The sequence below is a fragment of the Vanellus vanellus genome, assembly GCF_965231255.1.
Source record: "Vanellus vanellus genome assembly, chromosome: 8".
Lineage (NCBI taxonomy): Eukaryota > Metazoa > Chordata > Aves > Charadriiformes > Charadriidae > Vanellus > Vanellus vanellus.
The window spans coordinates 24,605,012-24,616,666 of NC_138913.1; the positions used below are offsets into that span (position 1 = coordinate 24,605,012).

The 11,655-nt window shown below is 42.7% G+C and overlaps 2 protein-coding genes across 2 annotated transcripts; both read right to left on the minus strand.

Moving 5' to 3' along the window:
• Positions 1–4,639: 4,639 nt before the first annotated feature.
• On the minus strand, positions 4,640–6,936 carry COPS9 (COP9 signalosome subunit 9). Its single transcript, XM_082487346.1, has 3 exons — positions 6,848–6,936; positions 6,653–6,725; positions 4,640–4,973 (listed from the first exon to the last, which is right to left on the minus strand). The coding sequence occupies exons 1-3, from the start codon at positions 6,908–6,910 to the stop codon at positions 4,936–4,938; spliced, it is 174 nt and encodes a 57-aa protein (XP_082343472.1). The 5' UTR covers positions 6,911–6,936; the 3' UTR covers positions 4,640–4,935.
• A 572-nt stretch (positions 6,937–7,508) lies between these two features.
• OTOS (otospiralin) lies at positions 7,509–10,826 on the minus strand (the record flags this gene model as incomplete). Its single annotated transcript, XM_082486859.1, has 3 exons — positions 7,509–7,693; positions 10,413–10,439; positions 10,775–10,826. 3 exons carry the CDS (start codon positions 10,824–10,826, stop codon positions 7,509–7,511), a joined length of 264 nt encoding a protein of 87 aa, XP_082342985.1.
• Between the last annotated feature and the right edge of the window lie 829 nt (positions 10,827–11,655).

The following is an 11,655-nucleotide window of genomic DNA, read 5'->3' on the forward strand; positions in this document are numbered from 1 at the left end:
CACCGTTGCTCTTGGAGGACAGTTATGTGACCTCCTTACATGCAAGTACAGTTTGTTACTCTCTGGCCACTCCAAGGGGAAGGAAAGGTTTATTTCCAATTAAGTGGAAACATTAAATGTCAATCTATTCCTTCCTCTGTGGCTTTTCCCACCCACAAGTAAACCTGGGGGATCCCTCCCATAAAGCAGGGACAGCTGTATGGAGAAGCATCAGGGAGGGAGGCGGAGCAGGAGATCCCACTTGAAATCCTCAAGAGTCAGGCAGGGAAGGACTGGGGGTGCGCATCAACACACCCCTTCACACCCAGCTCCCTCCAACACCGTGCTCTGCCGGAAGGAGCCAGGACAGCACGGCTTCTCCCCTGCCTTGACAGGCATTTCTAGGGAAGCCATCCTAGTCCTGTAACACGTTTTGGGAAATGTTTTAAAGCCAAGGTGGACTGGTCATCCCAGGCAAGGTAAAACACAGAAGAGGGATTCCCACCCCACAGTACCTTTATCGCAGCGACGTAGAAGCTGCTTCGAGGTAGTAGGAGACCAAAAGACCACAGCAGCACATCGCTCGGCAAGCTTGGAGAGTCACTGTCCGATGACAAGGGTCACCTCTGCAAGTGTCCTCACAAAGGCATCCTCCCCTGGGCCAGGAGGACTCAGACTCCACTGGTGGGAGCAGCTCCTGTCCGTAGCAGGGAGGCTTTGTCGCTTTCCCTCGTTGGTATGCATCCCCTTGTTCAGTCACCCACCATGTACGTGATATTCTCAGCTGTACCTCTTGTTTATTCACAACAATATACAAAATAGCATCTTTTCCCCTCAAGAAGTTATAAGTTTACATGAGTTCACACAGCATTATATAAGGTTTGTACATACGTGTCACATCTGCAGACCAGGTGCTGTGTACACAGATGAAGTTAGAGCTGACTGGAAACTTGCTACATGCAAACTGACTTTTCCATAAATAAGAAGAGCATTCACCAAAAAGGCCTTATTTACCAATGTTAAAAGCTTTAGAAGACTCTGCTCCTCTCTCCCCCTGCTCTGAACTCCCTGTAGTAGCTTGAGAAAAAGGTTATGATTCAGATCGGCACTCTGACCCTGCAGCTTGGCAAAAGGCTAAACAAAAGGCAAACTGAAAAAAAAAAAAAAAAAAAAAAAACCACAAAACACCTGGAAGTAAAAACATGGAGGCAAATCCTTGTCCTCAAAGCCAAGGACTGACTTGCTTTGTGCTAGTGCTTTCCCGAGAGCCCTGATGTGACACTTGCATTCCGGCCCCATGGGTGACAGGGGGACTCGTGGGGAACAGGGCTGCACTGTTATCTGCCCAGCATGTTTTCCTGCACTCAGCAACTGCACATTGAGAGCAGGAAGATGCCTGCCAGCTTCCCAACACTCCGGGGAGGAAGGAAGAACTAGATTTACTCATCTAAATCAATTCCATCTTCATTGAGAAAAAAATACCTTCCATTTCAATTAAGTAAAATATTGAAAGGAAAACCTTTTATTTTAATTACCTGGAAGTTAACTAAGGGAAACAACCAAAACCCAGAAGAAACAAGGAAAACCCACTACTACCACACTAAGTCTGAGCTCTCCTGTTCTTACTCACATGAAGAGCAGCGGAGCGCTGGATTCTCCTGCTAAACCTGGTAGCCAGCTCAGAAAAGGCACAGCAGAATTATTATGCACAGATGACAGCCAGCTTCCTTTAGCGTGCTAACTTTCTCTCCCGCACAACTTGATTATTTTCAGCTCAAAATAGATTGAACATTCTTAATTCCTAAGACTATACAGTGACAGCTAGCAGTTTCCTGCAAATACAGAATCAGCCTTGTGAGAGTATCGAAGGGAACAGGCTGACATTTAAGTGTTTTGAAGCTATTCCTTTTCATCTGTGCTGCGCAACTGGCTGCGCCCCTTCCTAAAGCAGTTTACCCCTTGGGACCTCATCCTGCCAAGGCTCGGGCAGGTGGTCCGCTTTATACATTGCCAGCTGTCCCACCGAAGTCAGAGAGACAATTCGTGACACTAGCCTCTGTACTCTATAAAACTGTTCAGACTGGAGGCTTTATTTGGATAGTGAAACACTGGTCAGTACCCAGCAGCTTATCAAGTAATATACATCAGCCTAAATATGTGCAAAACACCGCTCAAACAGGCTCATTCTTTCACTCGGAAACACCTATTATGAGTGGTGTCAATCTCCCCAGAAGGTACAGGAATCAAAACTCAGTAAATGAAACGGCGAACACAGGCAAGTGCCCTTTAAATCAATTTTTATTAGAGATTCTGACATCTTGTGATTATTTCCTGACAACAGGCTGATGGCCCACAGACTAATTACAGTGAAAGGCTTGAAAAACGGTAACACAGAAACAATTTAAAGCTGAAGGGCATTTTTTTCTTCAGATTAGCCTTTCCATATTAATACTGTCCCAAAAGGGACTCAACCAAATTACAGTTCCTGATGAAAGTTCTTACACATTGACAGCCCTCTTTAGAAAGGGAAAGCTATATACATGCTCCTCACCCAGTCTCACTGCAAAGGAGAGAACTTTATACTCCAGACAGTGACAAGAACATAGTGACCCTCAGTATCATCCCATTCCAACTCTGAAGAACTTTCATTTCTCTTCATCCCAAGAACAAACCGATGCCAGTTATCAGATTTAAGTGCAACCTGAGCACCTGGAAAGTAATATCCGAGAACCACCTAGTACTCAGTAGCTACAGCCAGAGTAGCATCAGCAGCACACCAAGGCAGTTCATGAAATTGGGCAGCTTTTTCCATATGTAATTTTACTAACCCAAACACTTTTACACAGCATAGAGCAAGTGGCTTCCCTACAGGCAGGCATACTATACCTCCCAGGTGCCAACAGAACTGCGTTTTAACAGGAAACATTGAGATTTTGGGAAGCTTCCCCAAAAGGAGTTAGCTGTACCTACCTTGAATAGGTAGCTATATCCTACCCAGGACGAAAACTGTTGAGCATTGTTTGCCCTCTAGCTGGTTTCATGAAGCCAGGTTCCATGTTTTGATCAAGCAAGATGACATAACAAAACAAGAACTACTCACCATTAGCACCTTCACATCAATGCTTCATGGAGGTTTTGAACTTCTCTAAAAAGAAGGTGGAAGGGACTAGAACACCACTCATATTGAAGGGCAACTATTCAAGATGGATTTGTATCATAGAATATACTCCTGCTGCTGTCATCAAACTTAAGGCAGGCAAAGGAAAACCAAAAAAGCCTATATAAAACAAGGATAAGGTTTTGGAATACTTCCAAGGTGACAGTCTTGAGGAATCTGGGCACCAGAAAAAGCAAGTAGCTAAAAGAGCAGATGAGGCAAAAGTTGCTTCTTAGATCTATTGCATCTTTTGCACCTACCCAGACTACAGCCTCCATTTACTGGCAGCTGCTCATTTCTCAAAATCTAGTTTGGAGAAAGCACAGCACCAAAGCAAGAAACAGTCCAGATACAGTTGCTACCACTCAGTCAAAATGTTTACATTGGTTTCAACAAGGAAAGCTTCAAAGCCCTGCCTCTGAACAAAGCGAGCCCTGAAAAGAAAAAGGAGACTGCCTCAGCAAGACCGTTCCTTCAGGGACACATTGTAATATCAGACACTAAGCAGAGTAAATGTCAGGATGCTGATTTAACGTACACTGCACAACAAAACAGAGAATGTTAATAAATCCATGGGAATACAATAAAAAAAACACCTAGTCATACTGGTTTTATTGTGCTTACATTTTTAAGCTCAGGGGCCAGCATACTTACTGTTACATTTAAGATCTCCTTTAAAGCAAATCCAAGAAAAATCATGTGAAAAGTATGAGAGGAAAGGGTTTCACTCCAGGTGAAAATTAATTAGCATGAAGTCTTTAAAAAACTCATAGTGTTATTTTTATAATCAATTTACGGAATACAGACTGCACTTAAGATTAGACAGGATTAAACTCTGAAATAGAGTTTATAGATTAGAAATAGATTAGACTCAAATAATATACTATAGATTAGACTCAAATAATATACTAAGAAATCACCTATTCCTCTCATTATGAGATTCACTTTGGTCACTGAAGGGTGCAAAATCAAACATTTCTAAAAGTGTTCTGAAAACTTGTGTCAAAAACCAAATTAATATCCAACACAGATTCATATACATACAAGTATGAATAATTAATTACCTGCTGCAGGAGAAAAGAATCCTAAAATTATTTTCTTTCTATAGAGTACAATTTCAAAAATTTATTAGATTTTTAAATCCAAGCATTCTCATGGCCCAGGACCAGAGCATTTCTCTGCTTGCAATATCAAGATAAAATTACTACTTTTGATTCCTGTGCTTCCCAGATTAAAAGTATTGATAGCAGCTGAATATCTACCTTGAAAGAGAAGACAAACACTCCTAGTGCGACTGGCAAGTGACAGTCAGACCATTCAGCAAACCCAACCACCTTAGCTGAAGATAATCCTCCACTGCGGTATGAACAAAACTTTTCTAGGCAGCAATATGCCCGCTGGGTATCTCTGTATAATATCAAAAAGTAACAGTGAATGATTTAATAATAATAAAAAAAATCATTCTCTAAGGGAGCTCAGAACACAGCAATATCTACTTTCAAAATATATCCTAGAGAGAGAGTTGTTTTTAGGGTTTTTTTTAGTATTTTATTGAATGAATACATCAGCAAATAAACTTTTAAGAAAAACCTACACAGAGCTTCCTAGAAATAACAGTCCACAATTTCCTCCTCAGTTACCTTAAACCAACTGGTTTTCATATTCCCCAAGCAGCTTACGCAGGTTCCCCCCGCTCCCCTGCGATTTTCCCGTTTTGATTATTTTAATAAATAATGGAGACCTCAGGTGATTCTAGAGAAAAATCCACATCTCAGCAATGCATAGCTGGACAACTAAGTTCACTGGATGTCATCATCATCAAAGAGATCTTCAAAATCTAGTCAGAGAAATAAGAGAAGGTAAAATTAACCTCAAGAATTTCAACTGTTACATATGCATACACTCAACAAGTACAGCTTTTCATTATTCGGATTAAAGGCAAAAATAAAGGTGAATTAAGTGAATGAGAGTTACTGCATCATCAGTTACTAGAAACGTAACATCGGGGTGGGAAGAGCCAGAGAAGAAAGCAAACCAGACTCAAGTATACATTCTCTACCATACACAAATTAAACTGCTTCACTTGTACGATACCAGCTTTGCAATTAAATTTATGAAAGCAAATTAAAGCTTCAAAAGAAGGGATTTTATAAACACATTAAGTAGCCATCACATTCAGAGTGGATCAACCATGACACTCAAACTCCAGAACTAAACAAGTACCAGCTTTACGCATGCACCATGTCTCAGATGCAGACACTCCTGCAGAATTCTGGCTTTAGGTCATAGCATCCAGGCACATGCTTATAAATTCTGCAGGCTGACATCTGTATTTGTGGTTTACTGTTAAAAATCCCTTCCTTAAAAATCATTTAACTGCTGTGAAAGTGCTAATAACATTTCTCTCTCAGAAAACTCACCTCACTCAGACTATTGAGATGTGGTTGGTTAATCACAGCTGTTCTGGTCATCTTTGGGAAGTACTCTTAACTACTTGGCTTTGTATCTTCTTTATAGACTGAGCACAAACTAATAAGTCTTTATTCTTACAGAAGAAATGTATAAGTGCCATACAATAAACTGATGGTTAATCCTCATTTAGAAGAGTCCTAAACTACCCTTGGAATATAATAATACAACCTGATGGTAGAACTTAATGGAAACACTCCTAAATATGCTAGCTCTGACAAAGAGCCTGGTCCCTCACAACTGGAGTATATCAAAACTGAACTTCCTTTTTCTCCTGTATTCTAAGGCTTGTGTAACATGAGAAACCTACTTTATTTCAGAATTAATATCAGTTTGTGACATCAACACCACCACAGCAACTGATTTAATAACATATCTGAAATTCACTGTTGAAATGTCTAAATATACTTCTTAAAAAGCATAAAAAAAACACCTTAGTAACCAAATGTAAGGTGGTGTATATTCAACCCCTAAGTGGAGAGATACATAACTTCTCTCTAAAACCAGCCCTATATAATTACATGCATACAGTTGACTTTCAAAGGCAGAAAGCATACAAAACCCAAAGTTTTATTTGGCTTCAGATAGATATGCATGCATACCTTATGAGATTAAAGAATTATCCATAAAAAGCAGTAACACCCAGAGAGACCATTTGTAAAGTTCTGTTCACGTTTTTATATGTATTTGCACTGTTTAATATGAGCTATTTGTTATGCAAACAAATGACGACATTTTCCTTGTAGCAATTAACATGCTAAAGCACCTAAAACCTGCTTTCAGGAGGGGAAACACAGGCATTGTATCACTCCCACCTGCACCACGTAACACTGAAGCGCTCTTAAGATAGCGCTCACTAGAAGTGTGGCTAGTGAGAACTTTGGCGACTACCAGGCACCAAAGGCACGAGATCAGAGAGCAACCAACCAAGCGAGGTTTATTTTGATAGTCTTCACTTTCTGCAGCTGTTACCCGGCAGGCCCAAGGCGTTACCATCCCCGCCAAGCGGGCGGTGACCCCCCACCCCCGGAACGCGGCGGCCCTTACCGTTAAAGAAGTCGGCGTGCACCGCTTTCTCGTTGGCGGCTAGGTCCATCAGCAGCCCCGTGCTTCCCCCTGCCTGGGAAAGCAAGCGCTGAGCGCCTCCGGGCTGCGGCCGGGCAGCACTGCCCCGCCGCCGCCACCCAGGACCCCGGCCACCCCCAGCCCCCACAGTGGGTCTTCCCGGAACGCCTCCCTCACCTCATCGAGATCCACATACGGGCCGGCTCCCTCAGGAAACATCTCGTCCACCGCCGGCTTCATGGCAGCGCCTCCGCTCGTCCCTCTCCGCGCCGTCACTTCCGGTCACGCAGGCGCCTACTTCCGCTATAAGGCCGGCCAGCGGGGTGCCGCTCTAGGCGCTTAGCGGTGTCGCCTCTCACTGGTTCTCCTGGGGGCGGGGTGAGCAAAATGGCTCCGCCATTTTGCTCACCCCGCCCTCCTCGCCATGGCAACGGCGGGGCCAGGCCGCTGGCCTGACGTGAGGAAAATGGCGTTGAGCTAGTCGATGGGCCGCATTACCTTGCAAAGCACGCGGCAGTGAATTTTACTGGTGGTCTTTCCAGCCCCCAAACTGGGTGGAGTGGCATTTAACTGCAATACGCACAGAGATGGCATTTCTGCGAGTGTTAATGCATTAAAAAAAAAAAAAAATAATCTCCCCAGACCTCACATCAGAATCAAGGAGTTTATTGATTTCACGCAAAAGCGACTAATTTTTCACACAAAGGCTGCTTTGAAGCATGAGGCGGCCCGCGTGACTGCTATAAGTGGCTGAGGAGGCAGTTTGGGTGCGTTTGCTGGCAGCCATGTATTCGCATAAACACCTCGGCATCAGCTTTAGGAAAAATGAGCAAAGCAGTTAGGGCTCGTGGTTGGGCACGTGATAGCCAAGGTGACTCCCAAAAGGGAACTGGGCAAAGAAGGCTCTGGCCATTTCTTCGATCCTGTTGTAGGCTCCCAGGGTCCGGAAATATTCCACGTAGGACCAGAAATCGTTGGATGAGAAGGGCCAGTACGGCAAGGCTACAGATCCCTGGTAGAGATCTAAAATAAAAAAAAAATGCAGATTACTAGAATGTGAAGAGTTTTTGTTGAAAGCCAGGGCCTGGGAGCCAACATGGTTTGGGGTCCTATGGGGGCCCCTTGGGGGAATTTGTGGTCTCTCTGGCAGGAGAGGGGCAGGCAGAGCCATTGCACCCTCTGTCTCCCATGCTGCAGAAGATGGCTCTTCACCTGATGGAGCCAGTGCCCTCTGCCCCAGCTTCACCGGGAGTGATGGGATGGGATAAGACAAAAAGCAGGAATCGTAGAATTATAGAATGGTTTAGGTTGGAAGGGACCTTAAAGATCACCGAGTTCCAACCCCCCTGCCATGGGCAGGGGCACCTCCCACTAGACCAGGTTGCTCAAAGCCCCATCCAGCCTGGCCTTGAACACCTCCAGGGATGGGACATCCACAGCTGTTCTGGGCAACCTGTTCCAGTGTCTCACCACTCTCAGAGTAAAGAATTTCTTCCTGGTGTCTAATCTAAATCTCCACTCTTTCAGTTTGAAGCCATTACTCCTCATTCTATCACTACATGCCCTTTTAAAAAGGCCCTCCCCATCCTTCCTGTAGGCCCCCTTTAAGTACTGGAAGGCCGCTATAAGGTCTCCCCAGAGCCTTCTCTTCTCCAGGCTGAACAACACCAACTCTCTCAGCCTGTCCTCATAGGAGAGGTGCTCCAGCCCTCTGATTGTCTTCGTGGCCCTCCCCTGGACCTGCTCCAATAAGTCCATGTCCTTCTTATGGTGGGGGCCACAGAGCTGGACACAGTATTCCAGGTGGGGTCTCACCAGAGTGGAGTAGAGGGGCAGAACAAAGGGACACCATTGTCATTTGGGATAATGCAAGAGTTCCCTGGGCTGCTTTGATTTCGAGAAGCCAGACGGAATTTCAAAGCAAGGGGCAATCAAAACAATAGTTCAGCAGGAAAACAAAAGCAATTCTGAAAATGCAGGAGCTGACCACCCTTAGGCCCGAATCTGGGCAAACACAGAAGCATATATAAAATGTAAACACTTGCTGAGACCACATAGGTACAAATGTCTTTCTGTGCAACAAAGCTAAACCTAGTATTTTGATTTCATTTAAAAGCCCATTTAATAAGTGGGAGCCATTCCACTCACCAGGCTCAGCTTGGAACCGGGATCTTTAGTGGGAATTAAGAGCCTTCAACAATCCTATTGTCAGAGCTTAATTTTACGGAGTAAAGTTTGCAGCACGCAGGCACAGATGGCATATAACAAATCAAATGAACCAGGCAAATGGTGTCTGCAGAGGACAATTCACTGTTTATATCAGCTGACCTTAGATTCACTTTGCAGTCTGCTGCTTGGCCCAGTGTGAAAGAAAACCATAATTGTTGGTAATGAGAGCAGCAGGATACTGCCTGAGCAAGGTTTTATTATCAGATTGACACACGCTCTCATGACTGTCTAAGAGGTTGCCACAAAAATATTTGCTGTGCACAAATACAGTAGCACCCTTAAACTTATGAAAACACAGATGATACATTCAAAAGCTTTTAAAGCTATAAAGAAATATAATGGAGTATAGAGAAAAACATTTTGAATGAAAAGTAATCATATCATCTAAAGAGCAAGCATCAAGAGGATCAGGCCAGACTCTTGTCAGTGGTGCCCAGCAACAGGACAAGGGGCAATGAGCACAAACTGGAACACAGGAAATTCCATCTCAACATGAGGAAAAACTTCTTTACTTTGGGGATGACAGCACTGGAACAGGCTGCCCATAGAGGTTGTGGGGTCTCCTTCTCTGGAGGTACTCAAAACCCACCTGGATGCATTCCTGTCCAACCTGCTCTAGGTGAACCTGCTTTGGCACCGGGATTGGATTAGATATCTCCAAAGGTCCCTTCCGACCCCTACCATTCTGCAATTGCGTGATATTAGCCCTTATTTCTTATATATATTTCTACTTTCCACATCTGCTATAATGGTCTCGCTGCATATTTCTGTCTGTACACTCGGGATGCTGCTGGCTATCCTGCTGGTTTTACTAACTGAGATATACACCGGCAATAGCAGTACCTTGTTATTGCAGATACTTCTATGCAACTACGTTTTCAGAAAGAATTCTGTCTGAAAACACCAAAGAGAGGTTAACTAATATAATCATCAGTGAGCCAGTGTAAACATCATTAGGATGGTGAAATGCTTTTTAATCAAAGGCAAATACTAATCCAATGGGCTAATCACGCAAAGTGACACAAACCACAGGGTAGCTGTGCTAAGGGATCTATGCCAACATTTCTTTAATTGGATTTGTTGCAATTTGTAAATTTTAAGCTTTTTGTCATGGAAGTCAGTATTTCTTTCCAATAACTAGACACACATATAGTATTACTGTTCAGGACAGACAAAATTCTCAGATGTCTAGTAAGTTTATAAGTCTGGTGCTTTCCAGTTATGATTTTGAACAACAGAATTAGTGACTTGACCATAACCCCTTTTTGCTTTCAGACTACAAGTATATTAGCTCTATTATTAGATATTAATATGTTGATCTTTAATATGTTTTAAAGAAATTTTTAAAAATTCACTCTTCTTTCTCCACCAGCACTATATGAAAGCACTTCCACAGCCCACTGAGGTTAGTAAGCGTTCTGGCCAAAATCGCTGCTGGGGATCAGATCGGTGAGTTACAAATTACTCTTCTAGTTGTTAGTGATACAAAGGAAAGAAAAACATTAAGAATTACCGTCTCCATCCTGGATTGCTCGGGCATCTGTAGATAAAGAGGAAACTCATCAGTACAAGCTCCCACACGGAAGGACTTCTGTTAATAAAAGGTTTGCTGGGTAGCCAGAAGCTGATGAGTTCTTCAATGCACACGTAGAACCCTCTGTACAGCCAAATGTTTTTTGTTTATTAAACAGCTGTTTAAGGAATTCCCCATTTGCAGTCACTCAGTGCTACAAACCAAATATTCTTAAATAACAGCCAGAGCAGTTGACATTAATACGTGAGCAATATCTGATACTAAATAGAAGATACTGTACTAGTAACAGTAATCTGGCTGCTTGAAAAAATAAACAAGGATAAATTCAGCAGTAATCTTACCTGTTAGGATGTTCATCAGCATACAGAAGAAGAGTAAGCCAATAAATGTCATCATTTCTGCAAGATACTGCTTGTGTTTCTGAAAAATAATCTGTACAGTTGAGAATTATTACAAGAGATTAATAATTGTGCAGTCTGTTATTTCTTCTTTTATTAGATGAATATGTTCCAAAACAGATTCTAATTATTAATTTAGGCATAACAAGATCCAATTACATTTCCTTACAGTTTCTGGACTGCATCACAGAGTATTAAAAGAACCATAGTCGAAACGTGTTGATATTTTGGTTTTAGGTGGCATAAATCCAAAAGGCTCCTCTGAACTGACATGAAATTAAGTGTCTTTGGAAATGTTTTATTTCGTGGTTAATTTAATTTCACTTTAGAAATTACCTCTCTCTCTCACCGTTTCTTCTTCTTGCGGTAGTAAAGGTCTGTAGCTCCAAGTCAGCTACGAAAGTCCAAAAGGATTTCTTTTGCCGTGAAATAGCAGCGCTGTTTAAGGGAGGGTGGAGGGGAAAGGAGATAAACGTCACTGAGTTACTACACCAATCTGATTTTGTTGCCTTCGTATCAAGGTTTTTAACAGCTCACATTTGCATTATATTTCAGCACTGTCCATGGAAGAGACAGTGGACAGATTCAGAGAGGGAATCAGGAACTTTGGCAATAACACTTCTGTATTTTGAAGACAGAGGGAGAAAATCCAGAAGCAAATTCAGCAATTATTACCTTTGCTGCCCTCCTGATTTTCTTTTTTTTTCTACACCTTCAGAAAAAACGACTTTAAGTAATGTTATTTGAGCAAACTGCTAAGAGGATATTGAGCTCCCTCTCTGAGCTCACAAAACCCACAAACACTTGACACTGATTTATTTTCT

Coding starts and splice junctions, on each gene's coding strand:
- COPS9 (XM_082487346.1), bottom strand. CDS start 6,910: ATGAAGCCGGCGGTGGACGAGATGTTTCCTGAGGGAGCCGGCCCGTAT. Junction 6,726..6,847: donor CGTATGTGGATCTCGATGAG/GTGAGGGAGGCG, acceptor TTGCTTTCCCAG/GCAGGGGGAAGCACGGGGCT. Junction 4,974..6,652: donor GCACGCCGACTTCTTTAACG/GTAAGGGCCGCC, acceptor TTCTCTGACTAG/ATTTTGAAGATCTCTTTGAT.